Consider the following 25,313-nt stretch of genomic DNA (forward strand, 5'->3'; position numbering starts at 1 on the left):
CTCAGTTGATGATCTGTAATGTGTTGAGCATGTACTTGTGTTTATTTTCAGTATTTACATGGTAAATAACTTGTTAATTAATCAGAACAAGTAAGAAGGAATAAATCAGAAAGTACATGGAGGGTTTCTAACTATTAGACTTAGAAACTTCAACATGGTATCATGAGGGCCAAATTTCTGTCTCTAGGGCCTCGTAGGGGATTTTCCGTGTCATCTACAATGCAAAGTTTGAAGTGGAGATTTTGTGCAGGAATTGAGCTGAGATTTGTTGTTCATTTTCAGAGAAAATTTGCAGAAGAAATTCCAGCAAGTTGAGGGAGGAATTTAGAGCTAATTTGCAGCAGATAATTCGTGGTTGGACACATAATCGTCCAAATTTGGGCATTCTGGGTCTGCTGGAATCAGCCCAAACAATTTCTGGGTTTTTGTTGATTGGTGTGTGAGGAGCCTTCCTCTAATTTTTCAGAATTTTTGGAGCAGATTTGAGGGGTCATTTCATAGTTTGCCTCCAAGAGCAACAACAAAAAAATTCTGAGCAGTGCATTGGGCAGATTGAGCCATTTCAGTTGGAGTTTTTACTTAGATCTTCTCTTGGGATGTGCATGCTTGTGGTAGCAAGCCCAGGTTCTATCATTCCACTTTGTTGTGCTCAGTTCCAGTTGAAAATTCAGTAAATTGGCTCAGATTTATGGCTGCATTTCTATGGTTCACTGATTAATATTTGCTTGTGTAAATTTTGTGCTTGCATGTGTGGATTTTCTTGTTGTAGCTTAGTGCATGTATTTGGTATTCATTGTATTTCCTAGTTTGGGAGATTACAGGTGTCCCATCATATTTCAGTCTTCGCCACTAACTTGGCCTTACTTGAGTGTCCACTTGACCCTCCCTTTGATGAGTCAACTCAACCCCTTAATGGGCAAGCCAACTCACATTTCATGTGAAGCAAACTTGGCTCTCCTTGGCAGCCTATTCGACCCCCCTCGACCCCCCACTTGGCCTTGTTGTCTTGACTTCAACTCGGCGTTTAATTGACTCCTTTTTGCTTAGTCACTCCACTTCAAGTGATTGAGAGCCTTAGTTGACTAAGACATGTTTCTGGCATGTTGCCAGTTATTTAATATCTGATTTTTCTTCTCTTTTTCTTCACTTTTAGAGTAGAAGTGATTGTTCACAAAATTTAATATTTTGCACCCCAAAGTAGGTACCAGGGTAAAGTTCGTACTTTGAGCATGAAAATTGAGTACTCACATACCATACAAGTCTTCCTAGTTGCACTTTTTTATTTATTGCATAAAAATTTAATTAAAATTGCCTGTCCTGCGGGAAGTTTTTAATTATTAAAAAATCCTACTAGAACCTAATGTAATTCCGTGAGACTCAAGATAATGCCTAACATGGTAATATACATTGACCCTAGACTTAAAAAGCACATTCAAGGCCTAGTTATTAAGACAGTCCAGCTTTGGAGGTTGTAAGTGAACAAACTAAATTAATTATTTATCGCTGCAAAGCAAAAATAATTAATTAAGCGAAGAAAAACACACTGGAGCAACTTCCTTACTAACCAGGTCTTAAATAAGTTCATCATGCTAGTGACATTTTTTACAACTCTCCCATGGGGTACAAAATTTGCATGATGAAAGAAGATAGAACAAGATTGAAGAATAGAGAGAAAGGGGCAAAATTGCTTTGCTAGACTTCTGAACTTGAATTAATTAAGTGAAAAAAAAACACACTGGAGCAACTTCCTTACTAAACAGGTCTTAAATAACTTCATCATGCTAGTGACATTTTTTACAACTCTCCCATGGGCTACAAAATTTGCATGATGAAGGAAGATAGAAGAAGATAGAAGAATAGAGAGAAAGGGGCAAAATTGCTCTGCTAGACTTCTGAACCTGAAAAATTTGACTGGTGCCTTGTCTAACTTTGGTCTTTTTCTTCATTTATTTGCTACGTACTTCTAGCATGTAATAGGTAGTATCAAGTAAGTTTTCATCATCTTCAAGTTGAAGTTGAATGCCATATCACTTGTAGGGACAAGATCCGTTAGGATTTGCTATGTTCATGAGATTGAGATGGAGGATCACTTCATTTTCTGGTTCCCCATCTATTATGAGATAAGAGGATCGTTTTATTTCATTAGTGGGTCTTAGAAATCTTGATCTAGGTTCTTCCATTGCTTGATTTAGAAATGCTTGCCTTTGTCCATGAGGGTGGTGCTTGGATCCAACTTTTGCGCACACTGCCCTCTCTAGCATGGATTGTGTTGTACCTTGGGAGACAATTCCTGGCTGAGTAGAAATCAGTGCCCAAGACATTCATTAAAGATTACAGATTGATTGTTTGTTTGTCTCATCATTTTGCAAACCCCAAAATATTAAATTTTAAACCCTTTAACCTTCAATACATGGAACATAACTTTAAATGGCCTTTAACTGTTGGATACAAATGAATAGAAATCTGTGAGAAGTGTTGGTGAAAGTTTCAGAATAAAAGGTTGTCTGCACAAAATCTTTTACCATAAACTTAGAGGAAAGTGTGTTTGATGAGAAATGGAAAATTTGAAAGAAGAGCACTGTTTAAGGATTTTTTAACCTCAAAATTTACAGAAACTTATAACCATTAACTGTAAATAAAGAACAGGCTGCTTCAATTCTTTCAATGAAGAAATACATACATAATATGACACAAGGAAAACAAATCATACCCAACAATTTCTGGAATCACTGAAAAGCTTTATTCATCATTCAAGTGAAGATCAAAGTACAAAAGTAGTCTTCTTTGAGGTATGCAAAAATCCGGAACCCTTTTTCATCTTACTGAAGTACATTTATACAAACTTTCAAGAGACAGTTATCAGAACTGTCAACCTCCTAACTACCCAACTATTCGAACATTACATTGAAACATAAAAAATTACATGACTTGAAAAATATAATAACTTTTAAAAGTAAACATTTCATCCTAAATCAATTTGAGATTGCAGAGCAGTAGAGGGTTCTTCTTCTGTAGCAGCAGCTTGTGGCGACATCCATTCCCTAGTCTTCCTCCAGATTTTGTACTTGTACTTGGGGAATTTATAAATTTAACATGTGCTATCCTGAAATCTGTGATTCTGCTGTATGTAGGCTTCTCAATAAAAAGAGTTTTCATCATCCAAAGAAGTTGAAAATCTTTATGAAGATAATTGACAATTGTAGCTCCCTTTAATATTGCAGTCTTTTCATGTGTAGAATTAATCTTACTTTTTGCTTCCACCAGTAATGTTTCATAAAGTTCCCAGGATAACAAATTGTTTTGCTGATCCCAACAAGATAGTAAACCAACCCATGTTCTTTTATCAAAAATGATATTGTGTTGAAATTTTTAAGTATTACCTATTATAAATTTTATCTGTATTGTCTGGTTTATTTCGCCTACTTGTTTAATTACTAACAAGTTGTTTACCATATAAACATTGAAATAAACACAATACAGTCTCAAGTTTCAACCATCTACAGATCAACAACTGAAAGAAATAGACAAACACACAAGTGACACCGTTATTTTTGGACAATCGTCCCTGGAAAAACTCAACACAGGAAAACTGGTGCAACAATTCTTAGGATTATATTATTTTGCAGTCTTTCTGAGTACAACTGGGTGCCAAATTGGCTCCGCCGACAAAGAAAATAATCCGGTAGTAATACCTCTCTATTTGGAGGCAGATATTCGAAAAGTCTGCCCCACGAAAACCTCACCAACACAATCTGAAGCTCAGCGTTAGCCCTCTTGGCCTTTGCATCAGCCCGAAATCCTCTGCGTCAGCCCTCTGAGGCTCTGCACAACCTCTATGGTCCTCTGCGTCACTCTTGCAGCGTTTGTGTGGATGACGCTGGCCCTTCAGGCCTATGTGCAATCTCTTCTGCCTTTGCGTGGCTCCCTCTGGTTCAGCATCTGTCTCTCTGCCTCTGCGCTGGTCTTCCGACACTATCTTTGCCTCTCTGCCTTGTACTCACTGCCCCTCGCTGCAAATTGATCACTGATTCGATTTCTCTTAGCAAACCCTGCTCTAGAAAATCGAATGACTGATCACTCTGGTGTGTTCTCCAACTGATCCTCGAGCCTCCTCTTATACTTTTCCCGTTGGTCCTTCAATGGTCGAGATTACATCTCTAATCAATGACTAAGATTAGATTTGGCTTGATCCATGTTATTTGGAACCTTCTAACCCAATTTTATATTAATACCCATTAATATTTTTTTTTCTAAGTTTAGACTTAGGAACTCCATTAAAAATATTAATTATTTTAATATCTCCTTAACCGGGTAGAATCTGCCCAAACCATTTATGGGTCTTGGAGATCCCATGTGCTTTAGCCTCTCCACCAATTTTCATGGCTAGAGCACATCTGATGCTACCCCAAATCAACATATTGAACTTCATCACTGCTTCCTTAATTTCCATCAATTTCTTCTCTGCTGCTTTTCTGTTGGAATTTTTCAATATCATTTTGTTTATTTCTATCACATGTTTAGTCCTGTCTTCTATTCCAAACTCCTTCATTTCCTATGTAGACTTTGAGTTTAAGAAGTCAATCAATTTCTTAGCAAACTGGGCTCTATTCTGTAGCTTTTGTTTATTACTGAGGATGACTTCTTCTAAATCTCTAACAATAATCTTCTCCTCTTCAATGATAACTAGGAATTCCCAGACATTCTTTATTGTATTAATTATGTCATTCCACAAGATTTCTCTTGCTTGTACCAGAGACATGTTTCCTTTCACTTTCTCCTTTAATTCTTTAATTTCTTGATGAGTAGCCTAGAAATCCCTTCTGTATTTTTCTGCAGTCTCCTTGGTCATAAACAACTCATGCTCAGTTGCCTTGATAATTTTCACAGCATTGTCAAACTCTGTTTGCTTCTTCTTCAACTCATTTTCAGCAATGTGCAATTCAGTCATAACTTGAGTCAGTTTCTTAGTAGGATCATCTGAATTTGCTGCCACTACAATCGTGCATACATGTGAATCAATCTTTTGCTGTAAAGAAAGATTCATCTCTTTCAACTTCATTATTTCTTCATCCCTTTGTAGAAGCTCTTGGACCAGTAACTCTTTCTCTTTTTCAACCCCTGCTACCTCTGAAGCCATGGGATGCTTTGTAGAGGGCAATTTCAACTTCTTCTTCAGTATCTGAATTTTTGCCTCAACACTCTACAATAACTTCTGAATTGCAGACTTGTCTTCTGGATTCACACCAATCTTGACAATTATCTTCTTCAACTCCTCATTTTGGGTATTAAGAGCTCTGGAATTTGCTTTCTCCAACTTCAATTGGTTTACCACTTTCTCTAACATATTTTCAGCTTTAGAAGCAACTGAAGCAGATTTATATAAATCATGGAAGATTAATTGACCAGTCTGCATATGTAAATTAATCTTATCAGGTAATGGAATCCTCTTTGCATCTACTGTTAAATTAACAGTCTTGAACCCTGTTGTAGATGTCACTAACATTGGTAATGGATGAGAGAGAGAAAATTTCAACTGACTTTTATCTAGATCCATCGCTGATAGTAGCCTTGTCTGATATTCAAAAGATACCTGAGCTTCTGATTGTGATTCCATATTTTCTCTAATCTTCTTGTTTCTTTCTTCCACCTACAAAAACATTTGTTTAATCATGGAAACCGAATCTTGAGAAGATTCTCCTGGAACTGGAGGAGTAAAAAAAGTTTCCTTGAACTGCAATTGTATACTAGGAGCTGCTGATGTACTAGTCTCTTCAGATATCTTTGCCCTTTTTTCTGCTCTGTCTTCTTCTTCCTCTAGATCAATTACCTTTGACCTACCTCTTTTCAGGTTCTTTTTAGTAGCAAGAGGGGTCTCAATTTCTATATTTCCCAAGGGAGTTGACTGTCCTCCATTTGCCAGCTTCTCTATTTCTGGTTTTGATTCATGCATATAAGGAGCATAACCATTTTCTATTCTTCTGTTTGAAATTATATGATATGGATCATAAGCCCATTTCTCCTCTAGCAATAAATTCATTCCTTCTAACAATTTTTGGACTTCATCTATTGCTTGCCTAGTATTCACAATGAATGGTCCAATAGTCCTAGGCAACCTGAAAAGGAGTCCCTTCTTTGCAGGTACAAAATGTACTTGATCCACATTTAGACTCTACCTAATGAATTCCAGAGCAAACATTCTCATAGGAACAAAAGTTGGTAATCTGTAAGGCTCAACCTCAGCTCCATACAGTCTTATTTCAACATGATCCTGGAAAGAAAGCCAATCTCCAACCTTTACGTCTTTACTCACTTGAAGAAAAGATTGAGCTTTAGGGAGTAAAGCTGGTGCAAGTGAACTATTTATGATTGAATACACCACTGAAAGGAAAGAGGAAGGAAAATAGGACAAACCCTCATTTTTAGGATCAATTCTTACTACATCAGTCCAAAAGAACACTGATTGTTTATGCTTGAGATTGTCCATGAGATTCAACCTTAGATGCATGAATTTCTCAACATTGGAGTACAAGAATAGATAGGTCACAAGGGAAGGAAACCTAAAACAACCTATAAGAGTGAAATTCATGAATTGGACATTAATTACTTTTTCCCAATATGCTGGTATATCCAATACAACTCCAGGTTTCATCATTACAACAAACATTCCTAGAACTGCTTTGTCAATTACTGTAATGTCTTCTTTCCCTAAAATTCTGGCCAACACCTGAAGAACTGGTCTTACATCTTCAGCAAAGATATCCAAGGGAAAATGAGTGGAATCTACAGGGAATTGTTTTCCATCAATCATCAAATACAAGAGAATTAGAGCACATTCTGGTTCGGATAAATCTTCAAAATAGGCAGTCAATGATTCTTCAGAAAAAGACAAGTAAGACTCTGCAGAAGGATAACACAGTGCTTGCTGAATCAAGAGAGAGGACACCTGAAAAATACTTTCTCCTAGCCTATTCATCACCTTTGAGGATACGTTGCTGAAACTAGCCAATGAATAAATTCAGGAAACAAATATGTTTGAGGGAAAAACGCTGCCAACACACCAGATTTTACCATTGCAACATAAATTTGGGAATTAGATTGGTTTAATTGAACATGTTGGTAGAATTCATAGTGGTTAATAGGGAAAGAAACATCGAAGATATCTCTTTCAGTATCCATGAACGGAATGTGAGAAGAGGAACTGGTTGAAACAATTTTCTTGGCCATTTTCAAAGGATAAAATGATTGATTATGACAAAAATCCCTGGTACTGGTGACGAGGCTGACTCAGACGTGAGCTGGACTTTGAATTTCTCAACAACGAGCAACAGGGCAATGTACTGAGTAAAAAGCCAAGAAATGATAGCAGAATGAGAAAATATAGGCAGGAAAATGGCATTAAATGCTAACATGGGGGAAATGACCGAATTTAATGAGGGATTTAACATTTCGGAGGACAGCTGGACGAACGCGTATGACATGGCGAATGAAAAATATGAATTGGCTCGCTTGCTGACGTCACTACGGGGGGACTGCTCTGTACGGGACTAATTCTCGGGTGGTGCCTCCGCAGTAAATATGCATCGTTCATCCAAAAGTCAACAGGCCTGACAAAAGTCTTTGCGGGGGCACTGCTCGTGTTATCCTTCGACTTAGTTGTGTCATCGGGTTTTCTCCATCGGGCGGGTCCCATCTTCTTTTCCTTTCGCTCACCACCAACTTGCCCACACTTTAACATTTCCGACTGCTGTCGCAGGGTCCCACCGTTCGTCTTTATTTATTACAAGACACTTTATAGTGACAAGATATTAGTATTAAAAAAAAACCTTTGATAAACCAAAGTAACTTTAGTTTAATCAAATAATAAGAAGTCGTTCACATTTTTTCTTTTCTCTTTTCAGTATTTGATTTTTTTCTTTTACAATTATATTTAATATGTACAACACATAAAATTTAAAACAGGTTACAACAGACTGGACCTAGACTGACAGATTATAGAGTTCTTTTTAGTGCTTCCATCAAATAGTAGCATCAGAGACAACAACATTGCACTAGTCATTAGGTTTGTGAGACTGTGGGAGGCCACGAGTGCTTGATCATCTAGACCCTTGCTATTATGTCTTCATCTAGACCCTTGCTATTATGTCTTCTTAGATCCCAGGATAGTTAACATTGCATCAATAGTGAGGGAATTGCCTCCAGGTCATGGACATGGATTTCAACGACTTGATAGTGAGATATTTCTCATACCATACCTTCCTTATCTTCTGTATCATCTAACCAGTCATCCTTTAGGAGTTTGTTCCCTTCAACCTTAGATGTTAGAAGAGAGAGCATTACGGAATGTTGATTTCTCTTGGGACAAGACATCCTCACCAGAGGTCCAATGGTTCTTGGCCTTTATTTGTATGTTACTTTGGCTTGTATTTGTTGGACATTGGATAAATCGACTCTCCTCTTGTGTTTCGCGACATGAACTAGCTGCATCTTGTGGATCCTTATCTTTGGCGATGTGATTGTTGGCTAACACCTACGGGTTTTGGTCTAACCGCAATCGTTATTCCCAACAAGTGGTATCCAAGCGTAGGTCATGAGTTCGATACACAACCGGCTTGTGTTGGGGGGGATATTGTTGGACATTGGATAAATCAACGCTCCCAGTGTGTTTTGCGAGATGGACTAACCACCTCTCGTGGAACCTTATCTCTGGCGATGTGATTGTTGACTAACACCTGTGATTTTTGGTCTAACGACAATCGTGGTTCCCAACAGTATCTGCATCATCACTTTGTTTCATTGCTCCATTTTGTTATGTCTTATAATTCAGATCTTTCTCTGCATATGCTGGATTTGCTTTTATCATCATTTTCCACGAGTTGCTTTCTTGCTTCCACTTTGTATTTTACTATTTTCATTGATTTACGTAGCGGTCCCATTGACATATATGTGGTTATTTGTCAGACATTAGGAAAATTATCTTATCTTTACATCCCCCTAACTGATTTTAATCACTTTAGGGAATTGATACAATTTAATTTCACTACATTTATGCTTTGGGGATGTGTTGGTTAAGGGAGGTGTTAAGGACGGAATTCGTTTTCTTTGATTTAACTCTTTTTTCAACTTGCTGTGTTATATGACAGATATTCATTTTGAAAGCCTTATTGTTTATTAGATTTGATAGTAACATGTTTGAAATTTGTTTGGTGTTTTTGTATTGCAGTGTTTTCTCATCAACAACAATGAGTTTCCAGTTCCTCAATATGGCTTTGATAATGGGATAATTCCAGAAGGAGTTCCTTCTCTGGAAGAGCATCTGGCGAATTATTGTGCTGCAGCTGTAAGGCTTAAAGTTAAAACCCTTTCTCTTTTTATATTGACTAAGTGTTCTCTTATTCTGGCAAGGAAAGATTCTGCTAGACTCTATACATTTTTGGATTTGGGAAAGCTCCCACTTTTTGCATATGTGCTGTTTCTCTCTCTGTTTATATTCTATCATGTCAGACGGTTTGTAATGGTGGTTGGTACCTTTGAAACAATGAGACGTGTAGGGTGCCCAGTGGCCTGCTAAAGATTGGAAGTTTTATATTGCATTCTCTCTTTTTCGTTCAGCATCTATTTTTGCGGGGGTTTATCATAGGTGGTTGAAGGTGAGACTATCTTCATTTCAGAAAAATCTTTAGAACTCTTCAATTGTTTTTTCCCCTATCAAAAGATATTGTGGGTTTCCACTAATCTTTCACTTGACTCTTGAAGGGCATGCCAAAAATGTTATGTTATTTACAGTTGTGGTTTTCTGTAGAAAATCTGTTTGCATTTGATATAATTTGTTAAAAGAATGCTAATCTATCTTTCCTGGATTTTGCTTTAACTGTGCACAATCATCTCCTTTTTGTTATGGAAATTGCAGGGAAATGCCTCAGGGGGGGAACGTGCCAAGTCTGCTGGACGCTTAGCTATATATTTTATTGATACAGCTTGGAAGTTTATAAGTAGGGATTCAGTACTTCCAGACAGGCCACCATCTTCTGCTTTTGGCAAGTATCAAATTATTTTATCCAATGACTTTATTTTGATGACTTAAAATAAATCTTCTGGATTGTCTTCTCTCTGCATTCAAGTGTTGATTTTATGTTCTTTGCTACCATACAGAGATAAGAAGTATTGATTTTATTTTGTGAGCTATGATTGTATTCAGAGGTTACTTGTCACCTCTTGCTTTCAAGTTTCAGATAAATCTTGGGTACATCTTGAGTGGACACTGCATATTTTACCTCTCAAGTGGTACAAGACACTCATTTCTAACACTCCTTTTGTTTATTTGTAAACATTCAAGATCTGCATGTAAATAATGATATGTGAACCATTGTTGAAAAATTGGCAGACAAAAATTTTCCTAGGGTTTAAACATCGGGCCAGCTAAAAGATCGACAAAACTTGGCAAACCACAGCAAGCATTAAAAAATACAAAATAAATTCATTTTTTTTTCAAGGAAGAAGAGTGGGCTTCAGCTCAAGTTTGGACACATGCAATGCTTCTCTCAATATATAAATATATATTCTCTAGTATAGGAAGTGCTAGTGATGAAGCTTTGATTGGCAAATGACATATTGTTCACAATGCCTCTACACTGGAATTGTGTATCTCATTCAACATGTTCCTTCCAAGTTTCTTGTGTGTATAATCAGACTCCAATTCCAATTGAATACCATTCAATAAACAATATGAGATGGCAAATACTTAATACATTTATGAGATGGCCATTAACTTAAATATATGAAATGACCGTTAGTTAAAAGAGATAAGAGGGATACAAGAATGAGGAACTAAATTAGTCCACAAGATGCCATACAACATGCCAAATTTTATTAATGAACAACAAATGCTCTAAGAGTGAGGAAGGAGTTATTATAAGGGGGGCATTGAGCATTCTTTGTAGACTCCTGGGGAAGGCATTTGATATAGTTTCGGGGAGGCATTATTCCAAAGGCTTCGTGACATTGGCATATCGAAGACCCTACTGGCAGCCATTATGAGACTGTACGAGTTAGTTGTGGGACGACTCAGGATGATAAATGGCTTCTGCAATTACATCCAAACTTCAAAGTCCCATTGGGGTAAAACAAATATGCCCCCTTTTTCCATGTTAGAAAATTATATATTACAGAGCAATGGAACACATAAAGTATTGTGGAAACACAAATACAAAAATGCATAAAACAAGAGAGATACAGATATACGTGGTTCACCCAATTTGGCCTACATCCACGGTGAAACAATCAGTCCTTCCTTTTATATTATCCAACAAAATGAAGAGATACAACCTACAATAGGTCCGTTGTAATTTCCTCTTCGCTCTCACACAACCTCCTATCTCTCTCGCTCAGAATAATAATCCATAGCCGCAATAAAATCCACAACCACATAAGGAATCAGAGATTAAGAGGGAGCTGATAGTCCCATATAATCTCGAACAAAATGGAGTTGCAGAACGAAAGAACGGATTCATTGAAGAAAGTGTAAAGGCGATGTTACATGATCAATATTTACCAAAATGTCTGTGGGGAGAAGCCATGAAGACTGCAATACATATTCAAAATCAAAGTCCCCACAGGTTGCTGGAGAATAGGACTCCCAAAGAAGTATTCATTAGGAAGAAGCTTATTGTAGATCATCTCCGAATCTTTGGGTGTCCTGTATATTTTCATGTACCAAAGGATAAAAGAAAGAAGCTAGATCCTTAAGGAATGAGAGGAATATTTGTTGGCTACAACAACTCCTCTAAGGCTTATAGAATCTACATAAAGGAAGGATACCATATAGAAGGAAGTCAAGATGTCATGTTTGTTGAAAGTGTCGCATTCAAGAAATCTAAGGAACTTCCCATGGACTTTGATGACGAAGAACTTCTAGTATTTGAAGAAGAAGTTAATAGGGAAGAAGAAGAATCTCATCAAGAAGATGAGGGTCTTAGTGAACCCTTTCAACCTGTGGTCGTCCTCGAACCAAGAAAGAGACCAAATTGGTTGAAGTCTACACTACTTGATGTAGAAGGTCACGGGGCAGCGAAAGGTTCATTTAGAGAAAGCAAGAAACCCAAGAGATATTCTGGGTATGCTGCATACATGATAAACTAATAGAAGAAGAACCATCCACTTTTGAAGAAGCTGTCAACGACTAGGAATGGAAGGATGCCATGAATGAAGAGTTTATAATGAAGAACGGAGTTTGGGAAATTGTACCTAGGGCCGAAGACAAATCTGTGGCAACTTCCAAGTGGATCTATAAGATCAAACATGTGGCAAATGGAAGTATAGATAAGTATAAGACAAGACTTGTGGCTAGGGGCTTCTCCCAACAAGAAGGCTTGGACTATGAAGAGACATTTGCTTCGATAGCAAGGTATACGATGATTTGTTCATTGGTCTCTCTAGCAGCATCAATGGGATGGAACATCCATCAAATGGATGTCAAGATTGCGTTTCTGAATGACACAATTGATGAGGAAGTCTATGTGAAAATTTCTGAATCTACACATCAGAAATACGACTACAATCACTCGTTTATTGTCTCCTACTTGTTCTTTACTTTCAACACATTATTTAATTACTTAAACAACGATGAAAACACTATTGCAACCTACACATACATATAGATCATGAACAGAAATAAACCGAGACAATCACACAAGGGACAACGTTATTTTTGGATAGTCGTCCTCGGAAAAATCCAATTCGGGAAAACCGGTGCAGCATATAGAGGGTTTGTATTATTAAGCAGATTTCTGAATACAAATAGGGTGCCAAATCCGGCTCACCCAACAGAGAATAAACCTGGCAGAAGTACCTCTATCCGGAGACAAATATTTTGGCAAATTCAGCAACTGGACGATCAAACCCCACATATGACAATTGTTGTTCCCAGTGCTCGGTAGCGATGGCTGCTCCAAGCTCTGCGCTGGAACAACTTCACCTCCTCTAGGTGCTGCGTCACCCTCCCAGTGAGCCTCCCTTGCTCAGAAGTCAATATGCTGAACGACTGTTCTCTCTGCCCCACAGAAAACCCTTGCGCTGCTGATAGGCATGTCATTCTTGTCTTCACTTGGGAAGACAAAATGGAGGATTTGGTAACCATCTCACATTCAATACTCTTTGAGGATGTGGTAGGGCATCCAAGATAAGAGTAGTCGTGGACCGATATTCTTTGAGGACTAGCTATCCAAGACAAGAATAGTCCAAAGAAGGTCATACTCGGTGAACACTCGAGTGGAGTATGTACCTTGAGAGACAATGATGATGGTGTCTATAAATCATTTGTCTCGCCAGCATTGTGCTCTGATCTTGTGGAGAGATAGAGTTGTTAGTCAAGGCCTTGCTATGTGACAATGTTGGTTGATATGATGCTAGACAGATGGGTTACCAATCTGACTCTTCTTATGAGATCTCTTCAGATTGAGAATGTCCATGTACCTCTTATGAATACCTCCCTAGTTAAGAGGGAGTGTTGAAAAATGTGTAACTAGGTTCGGTCTTCATAAGTATGAAATGTATTTTTGAATCTTGTAAATTATGAAATAAAATAAAATCATTATTATTGTTTTCGGCGCATGGGTTTTATGCTCAAAGTCTTTTATTTTTATAGGTCAAGCACCCATTGAGTGCTTCTAGGGTTTGTCCCAGGTCAAGAATCAAAAGAGTCATTGTCACAAGTTGAAGACCCCGTTGGGCACATTGTAACTTATAAAGAAAATTGTTTTTGTCTTTAAAAGTGTCGGAATACCCTCCAAGTCCAAGTCGGCCTAAAGGAAGAGCCATGTCCACCCTTGAAAAAGCCTATATATAGAAGAGGACTCGTCCTCCTTGATGACACTCACTCATCTCTCATTCTAGCAAAGGAAGAAGAAGGAAGAAACAACGAAGGAGAAGAAGGACGAAGAAGTTGTGTTTCGGCTATCTTTCTCTCACGTGCTAGAGAGGAACATGGTTTCTGCAACTGACCTAGGGCATCCTTCTACAAGTTCGATCTTGGAGGAAAGGAGGCAAAGAGGTCAAGCGAAAGTCACCAAGGGTCTCTCTCAAGCTCCAGAAGTCAGGAAAGGCAAGCGATGGTAAGAGGAGGGCTCTAGAAGAAGATCGAAGTTCCCACGTGTGGCAGCAACAGTTGCTGGAGGCTGAAATTTCAGATATGCAGTAGGAGGCCAAAAATCTTGTAGCAGAAGGTTGAGAAGGTGCTACTAGAAGAGATTTGACTGGGTTTGACTAGATCAAAGTTGGCGCATCACTCAAAGAAGTTGGTCTTGGTCTTGGAGGGTATTGGTCTCAGTCTTAAAGTCATGGAATTCATCAATGGAAGAATCTATAAGGAAGAGAAGAGATTTAAGGATTTTCCTCTCAGGAGGAGAGGTTTTTCCCTAGCTTGTAGCCTATATACTGTGTCATTGTGCTTATGTTTTTGGTAGCTGTTTGATGCTTCACACATATAATAATAAGGAACAAAGTTAATAAGTAAAAAGGAATCAAAAACAATTATCATGTAAAAAGAATTAATCATAATCATTGCCCTATTGAATTCTCAACAATGTGCCCAACACGAGTTTGACTCGTGTTCGAGATGAGGGACACAAGTTTGACTTGTGTTGGGCATGTGCCAAAATCGTGTCCCGATTTTATGACACGTCTTTGTCAAAAAGCGACTCAGTGCATTGCTAAAAGCTGATTTTCGGCCAATTTCCCTCATTGTTGTTTGCTGTTTTAGAGCTGTAGGAGTGTGTGAACAACCAACAAAGGAGGAAGATGAGTTTTGGAGAAGATTCAGGGTGCAGGTAAGTGGATTTCCCTTCCTATTTTTTTAGTTTTGCTACAAGAGTTTGCCAGTCCATTTTTGTTTACATGCATAACCTTACAACAATGCATTTTTCTTTATATTCATAGTGATTATGGCTCAATCAAGGGCAGTAGGAAAGGGGCAAAAGAAGGGAAGGAATGCCCCCATTGATAATGCCCCCCTTCTTTCAATTTCATAAGGGTCTGAATATTCCATTTGTTGGAAGTGGGGCTGAAACAACAACTTCAAATGTTGAGAGAACATCATTTTAGCAAGACATCAGGGTCAAGAACTGAAATATCCCTTGTGGAAGTATGCTACAAGACATCAAGGGCTAGGGAGCAAGTTAAAGGGAGGAGACAATGTTCTTTGGACACGCAACTTTTGCAACCATCAATTCAAGAGCACCTATTTCTGTGTGCAAGGGCATTTGTTGGGCATATCTCGTGGAATCAGAGGATGTGTAGGAGTGAGTGTATCAAAGAGGAAAGAACTAGAAAGAGAGGCCAATTTTGGTGTGGCAATGGTGGTTGCAACATCTAAGAAAAACAAGAATGAGGATCCCCTTGCATTCTTTAGGAAAATAAATTATCCATTTGGGAGTTCCCGTGGGGGTGCCAATGGACAAGATATTTCAGCAAGAGAGGCGAGAAGAGATTGATCATACCATTGGATTTTTTTCTATTCAACTTCATGTCATTTCATGTTGCACGATCACCTTATTTATTGAGATGTGTTGAGTTCTAACTCGAGGGGCTACATTGGGGTATGTGCCTCTTGGTTCAGAGAAGCTTAGAACCATATTGTTGGTTAAGGCAAAGAAGGAGTTGGATAAAATGCTTGAGCCTATGTAATGTTCCCAAGAAATTAATCCCTCAAGAGATGAAGTAGCCTATCGATCCCTGTAGGCTATAGTCCTTGATAAAGGGGAAAATCCCAAAATACCCAATTTTTGGGCAAGTTTTGGGGCATTTGGGCAAAGAAACGCAATGTTGGGGTTTGGTGTGAATTTTACTTAATCAATTAAGGAGAGAATCCCCTCTAGGAAATCTATAAATACAGGAGGGTTGAATTCATTTGGATTGGATCATTTTATCTCTGTTTTCTTCTAGTCTGAGGCTATGAGGGTTTTAAGACCCCTTTCCTCCTATCAATTTTGGTGGTGAAAGATTCCATCCTAGCTGATAAACTTAATTTCTCTTTATTTTCACTATTTCTCTTTTGTTCTGGCACAGGGTATCTCTCATTTAAGGAGCAGCATAGTCTGGTGGCAAAGCAAGCTAAATCTTCTTAAATCTGGATGAAATCTTCTAAGATTAGTCTCTGATCAGAATCACAGTCCCGTGGAGAGCAACTAGGGTTAGACATCATTCCTTGAAGTTGATGTTTTGGACAGAGCGAAGGTTCTAAGATCTGAAGAAGCTCAGCAAGGGTTTTTTCTATAGTGGAAGTGGAAGGTTGAATACATCTTGAAGGCCAAAATCCAATTCGGTGGCGATGGTTTTTGGACGACAAACCATTCTTGTGATTTCCGAGGCCTTTTAGATAGTTTTGAGACCTTCACCAAGGATAGGAATAGGGAAAGGAATCGTATTCCTGACATGTGACATTCCACAAAGGTCTGGACAGTCGAAATCTTATGTTGCTGGATTCTGTGACAGGTAAACCAAATCCTGAGTCCAAGAGAGATTCGCAAAGATAGTTTCTGACAGTTCTGGGTTGTCCGAATACATTGTCTGTGGAAGAATGTCTTTTTGTACAATCCTGCAACCACAACTCTGTAATTTGGATCTTGTAACAGAGGGAGCAGACCAAAGTTCGACAAAGTCCTGAAGCATTTCTATGAAAGTCATGTCCTGATGCCCTAACGTCAAGCGAGGGTCAATCCAATAGGAATCAAAGATTAATTGAGGCCCCTGCTTCCCTGTGGACCTTGAGAATATTCCTGGAGCAGTCCAGTGACATGTAGGGTTTCTGCAGTGAGCAATCAGAGCATAACATAGAGTGATATTGGAGCAAATTGGGACATACGCAAGATTGTGGAATCCACAGAGATATTACGGATCCTATAGCAGACAGATCAGTGAGGGTCGGGATCATCCGTGATTTGATCTGAGGGAAATGAAGAGCTTGTCCTTCTGTAGCTGTTAGAACATGGTTTTCTGACTATGGTAGCTCTGGTTGATACTTTGGTGTCATAATATTGTTGGGATCCACTCCGCATTCCACTGTGTATTAATGAATGGAGATTTAAAAAAATAAATTTGCATTAGTCTGTTTATTAAAGTGAATGCTGCGCTGTGCTATTTAGATCATTGCTTGGAAATTAGCACTGTTCATTGGTGAATTTTAATTTGTAACTGAATTGACTGTTGAAGTAAGAATCTACTGATAGTGATGAGCTATAGCCTATGATATTCTTCCATCTTGATGTATGGTTCTAGTATCTACCCTGTTTAGTATTTGCTATTTGCCATTGGCATTCCCACATTAGTTATCTGTGACACAGTGAGTCAGGACTCAGTACCTATGTAACACATTTTGATTTTGATGACTCAATGAGAAAACAAGAAATCACCACAAACAAATTATGGATTTGTATCGTCATCATGTAAATGTTTTAGTTTCTAAATTGAATGAGAATCTGTGTGTGTATATATATATATATATATATATACGATATAACGTGTCCTCCGTGTCCCATGTCCTCGTTTCAGCTGACCTATCTTACATGTATCCCTTTTTGGCTGCAGATTGTGAATCTTTCTCTTCTTACCTACTGAAGATTTTGTCGGTTTCTAGATGCTTGACTAGATCCTTAGGTTGGGAGTTTGTTTCCAATAATAAATTGGGATTCATTTGAACTGTAGCTAAAATATTGGAGTTATGTTTTGGTTCACAGTTTCTTAGTTTCTATGCGCAGATTGGTTGAGAAGAATGGTACCTTATTGTTATCTGTGTATGACTATTCCTCTGGTGGTATTTGTGAAATACTTCTTGTGCTTTCTCCAGCAAGAGTGCCCTTTATCACATATAGCTTGTGTTTGTAGACTGGTTGATTGTACAAAGGAAGCAGACTTTTTGTCCTTTTTCTTGCGCTGCAAATAACTAAAAGGTTTTAGGTATAGCTGAGTCTGTGTTTAAATCAATAATGAACCATTACTTTTGAGGATTGTAATATGTCACTGGAAACTAAGTTCAAACATCACCTTATCCCACAGACACACTTTGTGCTGGCCAGCTTGTTTCTTTTTACACTGGTTCATTGTATAGTAGAAGAAAATTACTTGGTTTTGTTTTGAATATTAATTGATCGATTTAGTTACTGATGAACCTGTATTTCATTGATTGAATGGTGAATGCAGGAAATGTACCATTGGAAACAGATGCCTCTTTATCCCATATTCCAGCATACTCTCAAGATATGACCATCAAAGGAAATGGGTTTGTTCCTAGTGCAAGAGTACAGGAATTAAGAAAGAAGCTGACTAATTTTATGGAGAAACATGTTTATCAATTGGAAAAGGAATTTATCAGGCATGCTCAATCAGACAAGCGGTGGACAATTCACCCGTCTGAAGAGACGCACAAAGATATGGCAAAAGCACAAGGCCTTTGGAACCTCTGGGTACCAGTAAGTAGAGATATTCAATTAATTTTTCTTAATCTATTATGATACAAATTTATATGTTCATAATACATATCATGTAAAACTTGAAGAATCTCTACTGTTTAATTACGTTTTTCAGCTGTATGCTTATCTCTAGTCATCATGCTTTTCATGATTAAGAGGTTTTATCCCCTGTTCTTTTTAATATGTATCGAAACATAAAGGTGATTCCATTATCAGTCATCAGTTTGTTTCCTTTTAGCTAGAGTTTAAACATTAAAAATTGCTTTGCTGAAAATGCAGGTTGATAGTGCTGCCATGGTTAAGAAGTTTTCTGATGAAAGAAAATTCGATATTCATATCAAGGATAGGCATGAGAGCTTGTTGCTTGGGGCTGGTCTTTCCAATCTTGAATATTCATATCTTTGTGAAATCATGGGTCGCTCAGCTTGGGCTCCTCAAATTTTCAATTGCAATGCACCAGACACAGGAAATATGGAGGTAGTCTCACTGAATACACAAAATCATGCATACATGGCATTTTATGTCTGTAATTTCATGATTTAATGGTCTTAAATTATAATTTATAACAATCATTTTTATCAATTTGGTTAGGTCGCCTTTGGAAGCAATGAACTTTATTTTGGTGTAAGGTGAAGTCCAGTGACATTCAGTAGATAAAATGGGTGTCAAGTCTGTGAATTATATATATATATATATATATATATATTCTAAAAATTGATATTGTTATCATAGTTATTATCAAATGGCTAGGTGTTTTCTATTTTATGTTAAATTTTAACTTGCCTCACAGCTGTTCTTTTTTACTAGGGTTAAACTATAGATATAAGATTTTGTTTACCAAATGATCCTTGAAAGGGCCAAAACACAGATATTTAAAGGATTCAAAGTTGCATCATTCATTTTGTTGATGACTAAGGAGGTGAAATATATGGAAAGTAATTTAAATTTATGTCTTAGTCACATGACAAAAAACTATTAGCTTATATAGGAAACTTGTAGCACAGTCAAGTATTAGTCCACAATTTTGATCAGGAGGAGGTATGTTGCTCAAGGTGTGAGGTGGCACCTGGTGTAGCAGTACGACCTTGTTTGTTTGTACCTGAATCTAGAAGTGCAGATGGGAAAATATTAGGGCACTGTCATGCCAGGTAAAAGAATTGCAGTGTAGTTGTTAACTCTCCATATACATGGGTAGCCCTAGGAGAAAAATATTCTCCTAAGATGCATCTTTCCAACTGGCAGCCTCACATGATCTACTTATTGCAGCCTTAGATTCTTCTTGTTGTTACGAACAAAGTTCGTTTACTCAGAGGAATGCTCTGATACCAATGTGACACACAAAGTTCGTAGATGCAGTAATAATCTTCAAAATACTTCGAAGACAAAGACATCCATTATAGGACAAGTAATCGTATATTGAATATTATATAAAGAATTGGTGAGATGATTACAAATGAGGGTGAGAGCCTGCTTATATACTTAAGCAATTGTCCTTTCACAAACAGACATGTCCTTAGAACATGTCTCTTCGATATTAACTATTAGCTAGTTTAATCATTAATTATGATTATTATTGTTCACATTGTTTTTATTATTTTTTATAAATTATATTCATAACATTGCCTTCCTCTTCAGAAAGCTTTGTCTTCAAAGCTTACTGATGAAAGGGCTTTGATCTCTTTCCTGTTTCAAATATCTTCTCGTCTTAGAACTTTCATCTTCATTGACACAAGATGATATGATCCTCTGAGCGATAAACAAAATTGTCGGACTGAGAATGGATCTGACCATCATAGATTAATCTTCTGATCACTAGAATTTTGTAATGAATTGTTATCTTAGGATTGAATTCTGCAAACTTCGGTATTCCTTGGAACATCAATCTGTGGTTTCCGTTCTAAATGGTTCAAATATGTAGACTGAATTAGTTGTCCGCTCTTGTGATTTGGACGTCGATAAGGGGTTCTTGCGGTTTGATCTTTCCATAATTTGTTTGTGGTGATTTCTTGTTTTATTGGAGGTTGATGATTTTTGGGTAGCATCAAATGTGCGCTAGCTCCAAAATTTTGTGGAGGGGCTAGAACACATGAGGTCTCCAAGACCCAGAAATCGTTTGGTGAAATTCCTCTCGGATTGTATCTTATTAAAATAATTAATTTTTTTAATGGGGTTCCTAAGTCTAAACTTAGGAAAATTAAAATATTAATGGGTATTAATGAAAATATGGGTGAGAAGCTTCTAAGAGACGATGATCAAGTCTAATTTAATCTTAGCTGTTGATTAGAGATTAGATCATGGCCGTTTATTTCTCAACAGGAAAAGTATAAAGGAAGGCTTGAGATCAGTTGGAGAACACACACAACGAGAGCAACACTTGAGCTAAATCTGAGAATTTCAGAGTGAGCTTCTAGTGTAGAGAGGGGCAGTTTGACAGAAGGACTTCAGTCCAAGGCCGAGAATACATAGCAGAGAGGCAGCGCAACACCAGGGAGAGACAACACAACTCTAGAATGGTGATGTAGAGGCTAGAGGAGTTGACGTAGTCACTTAGAGGCAACGCTGGAGTTTCTGTGAGGTAGATCGAACAACAGTTCAACAGATCGATTTCTGAGTCGGGAAGGCTCACTGGGAGGGTGACGCAGCTCCTAGAGGAGGTGACGGAGTTCCAACGCAGCGCTGGGAGCAACCACCACTGCCCAGCACTGGGGACAACACAATCACCTATGGGTTTTGTTCATCCAGTTGCTGGGTTCGCCAAAATATCTGTCTTCGGATAGAGGTGCTTCTGCCGGGTTTATTCTTTGTTGGATGAGCCAGCTTTGGCATTCTAGTTGAATTCAGAAATCTGCTTAATAATAAAACCTTCATAACTGTTGCACCGATTTTCCTGCATTGGGTTTTTCCAGGGATGTCTAGTCCAAAATAAGTGTGTCCTTTGTGTGGTTGTCTCATTTATTCTTTTCACTACTTGATTTGTATATTGGTGTAGGCTGCAGTGTATTTGCATTAATATTTTTTGAATATTTCTAAAAATAACTTGTTAAAATGAAGAATACAAGTAGGTAATGCAAATTAATTTACTGCAGTAGGATTTTTGGTATGTTATATTCAAAAATTTTCACATGGTATCAGAGAAATTGTAGATCAAGGAGGACTGAAGCCATTGGCGAAAGGACAGAGGAAAATCTGTGTGTGAAGACAACTATCTCGAGAGACAACATAGTTTTTGGACGAGAGAGCAGAGGAGGGGTGACGCAATAACCAAGGAAGGCTCACGCAGAGCCGCATTGGGTGACGTTGTTGCTGCAGAGGGCAGCACAGAGGTCACTGGGCCAGTGCAGAGAGTGTTGAGACTTGTTTTTTTCGGTTGCCTTGGTTAGAGGTGCAGCGTAGATTTCATCTAGAGTTGCTAGTGGAGCGCTGATTCTGTTGGTGTAGAACAGTACCTAGTGGGGCAGAAGCAAAGTAGAGGGAATCAGTTCCTCAAAAGATTTCTTGCCAAGAAATCTAGATCCAGTGCTGAGCAACAACAAAGAGAGATCAGAGAGGGGTGGTTGGACATTGGTTGGCAAAAGGATTTCCGTGAAGGAAATCGAAATTCAAAGGGAGCTTGTTCCTTAGAGGATTTCTAGCGCCAAAGAAATCTAGATTCGAGTTTTGCTGGGGCAACAACAAAAGAGGGAGAAGAGAACCGGTTTGACATTTATTTGGTAGAGATGGTAGCCACATATCCAGGAAAGAGGTGGGTTGATTTAGAGCTGTAATTCGAAAGAACTACAGTAGGGGCAGGATCCTTGAGGTGCCAAAACTCTTGGATCACATATGGCTACGAGAGCCCTTAATGACAGTAGCAGAATGACAAGAGTCAGTTGGTGCAAGGGATGATGGAGCAACAGTGGCAGAGCTCGAGTGCTAAAGTCTGAAGCAACGCAGTGGAGTATTGCAGCAGTGCGGAAGGTACAAAGAAAATACAACAGCAACGCAGTAGCATCAGAGGGGCAACACAGATTAACAACGGTAGCTTCAACGTCAAGGGGTATCTACACTGACCAGCATGTCAGCTTTTGGGTGGCTTTTCAGTTGCTTACTTCTTAGCAACTAAGTTGGTGTGCAACAGTGAATAGTGGTGGTGCTATGGGCAGCATGATGCAACATATTGAGTGGGAGATGCAGTACAGATGCAGCAGTGACCGTGGCAGTGTCATGGACAACAGTACAGATTGCAGCAACGCAGTGGATGAAGGGCAGTAGGCCGAGCATCAACAACACAGATGATCGATGCAGTGGATTAGTGTGATACATCTCCTAGGAAGTATTGCTAGAGCATATTCCTTGCTAAGAGGGAGTGTTGATTTTTGGGTAGCATTAGATGTCCTCTAGCTCCAAAATTTTGTGGAGGGACTAAAACACATGAGATCTCCAAGACCCATAAATCGTTTGGTGAAATTCCACCCGGATTGTATTTTATTAAAATAATTAATATTTTTAATGGGGTTCCTAAGTCTAAATTTAGGAAAATTAAAATATTAATGGGTATTAATGAAAATATGGGTGAGAAGCTCCTAAGAGATGAGGATCAAGACTAATTTAATCTTAGTCGTTGATTAGAGATTAGATCACAGCTGTTGATTTCTCAATAGGAAAAGTATAAAGGAAGGCTTGGGGTTAGTTGGAGAACACACACAACGAGAGCGACACTTGAGCTAAATCGAAATTTTGGGGCGCGATTTGCTGAGAATTTCGGAGTGAGCTTTTAGTGCATAGAGGGGCAGTTTGGCAGAAGGACTTTAGTCTAAGGCCGGGAATACATAGCAGAGAGGCAGCACAACACCGAGGAGAGACAACACAGCTCCAAAAGGGTGACGCAGAGGCTAGAGGATCTGATGCAGTCATGAGGCAACGCTGGGGTTTCTGTGAGGCAGATCAAGCAATAGTTCAACAGATCAATTTCTGAGCCGGGAAGGCTCACTGGGAGGGTGACGCAATTCCTAGAGGAGGTAACGCAGATCCAACATAGTGCTGGGAGCAGCCACTGCTACACAACACTGGGGACATCACATTCACCTGTGGGGTTTGTTCATCTAGTTGTTGCATTCACGAAAATATTTGTCTTCGGATAGAGGTACTTCTGCCGGGTTTATTCTCTGTTGGGTGAGCTGGATTTGGCACCCTAGTTGAATTCATAAATCTTCTTAATAATAAGACCCTCATATCTGTTGCACCGGTTTTCTCGCATTGGGTTTTTTCGGGGACATTTAGTCCAAAAATAAATGTGTCCTTTGTGTGGTTGTCTCATTTATTTTTTCAGTACTTGATCTGCATATTGGTGTTGCAGCGTATCTACATTAATATTTTCTAAATATTTCTGAAAATAACTTGTTAAAATGAAGAATACAAGTAGGTAATGCAAATCAGTTTACTACAATAGGATTTATGGTTTGTTAGATTCTGAAATTTTCACAGGGGTATCTAATTTCTTTCAGGTTCAGAAATTGCTTGATTATTTGTGAGATATTCACTTGAAATTTTTGTTGTTTGGACTGCAACTTTTGAGTATGTCTTCGCTTCAACTGATTTATCCTCTTCTTGAGTTGTGATATTGACTGGATCCGTATTTGTTTCTTTATCTTCGACTTGGACTGTTATGACTGGAGACTTCAATACTTATTCTTGAGTAAGTTGTTCTAACTTGTCATTTAGTGACTTATTGTCACTTTTAAGCTTTTTTATTTGCGTAAGCAGGGCTTGGTTATGATTCCTTAGATGTAAAAGCTCTTCGCTTTCTAGATTTTTGACTTTATTCTTAGTATCTTTCTCATATTTTAAATTTTTGATTTGTTCTAATAACCTTTGATTAAGGGTTTCTAAAAACAAATTTTCTTCTTCCTTTTTTTGATAGATTCTGGTTGAATTTATTCTCGAGACATTCATTTACTTCCTCTAATTTTTTTCTGGAATCTTTGGACTTCTTGACCTTCTCAAGTAATTTTTTATTATGGCCCCTTAGACGCAAAATTTCCTCGTCCTTTTCTGTTAATTTTTGTTTCAGTTTTGCAAGTTTTTCCTCTCGTTTTGTCATTTGCACTAGTACATCATCTTGACATTCTTCTGCATTAAATAATTTTCCACATGTTGAACAACATTATTCGCAATTTTTATGAATCCATGGATATTCAATGTATGTTATACAAAACGGAGATTTAGTCCAAAATAATGATTGTTGTGTGGAACTCATCTTCTGTTCTTTTCTTGAATTCATCTTTCCTTATAACTTCGTACTTAAACTAAAAAATTCCTTTAAATTGAATTTTTCCAGAGTATTGATTTTTTTTACAATTTCTCCTTTTATATTTTTGACTTGAAATTTCCCTTTCCTATTTGGTTTCTTCTTTATAATATTTTTATAATTTTTATATTTGGTTTCTTCTTTATATGATTTTTTTTTAAATCTTTATTTTTATCCTTATATATAATTATTTTCTTTTCAATTTTTTTAAGGTAATCTATATTCTTCTTTTTTATTTTTTTTTAATGGCCAAAGGCCTGACGACAGAATGTAGAGACTCCAAAAACTATGTAGCGGAAGGTTTGAATCTTGATGACAACAATGTTGACGAAAGTTTGATGGCCAATAGCCAAGTCAGGTTAGATTGTCGCTGTGCAGCGGTTGAACGGCGAGAGGATCGAACAACTCTGATACCAATGTAACGAACAAAGTTCGCATTCTTTAGAGGAATGCTCTGATACCAATGTAACGAACAAAGTTCGTATATGTAATGGAGTAATCTCCAGAATACTTCAAAGACAAAGACATCCATTGTAGGACAAGTAATTGTATATTGAATATTATATAAAGAA

The 25,313-nt window shown here is 38.0% G+C and overlaps 1 protein-coding gene across 4 annotated transcripts in view; it reads left to right on the forward strand.

The window, feature by feature from the left end:
- IBR3 (acyl-CoA dehydrogenase-like protein) overlaps positions 1 to 25,313 on the forward strand; it is a 381,815-nt gene that overhangs the window by 186,983 nt on the left and 169,519 nt on the right. For 2 of the 4 annotated variants that reach the window (XM_089419562.1, XM_089419563.1), the window contains 5 exons: positions 9,221 to 9,337; positions 9,549 to 9,647; positions 9,908 to 10,034; positions 18,187 to 18,455; positions 18,735 to 18,932. In XM_089419562.1, the coding sequence (XP_089275688.1) occupies positions 9,221 to 9,337; positions 9,549 to 9,647; positions 9,908 to 10,034; positions 18,187 to 18,455; positions 18,735 to 18,932 (810 nt within the window). The remainder of the gene's footprint in view (positions 1 to 9,220; positions 9,338 to 9,548; positions 9,648 to 9,907; positions 10,035 to 18,186; positions 18,456 to 18,734; positions 18,933 to 25,313) is intronic. The other 2 variants (XM_089419565.1, XM_089419564.1) reach the window with 1 other exon arrangement.

Source organism: Pinus tabuliformis, chromosome 4_1, assembly GCF_031772625.1.
Source record: "Pinus tabuliformis cultivar Carrire ecotype Pingquan chromosome 4_1, CPIR1, whole genome shotgun sequence".
Taxonomy (NCBI): domain Eukaryota; kingdom Viridiplantae; phylum Streptophyta; class Pinopsida; order Pinales; family Pinaceae; genus Pinus; species Pinus tabuliformis.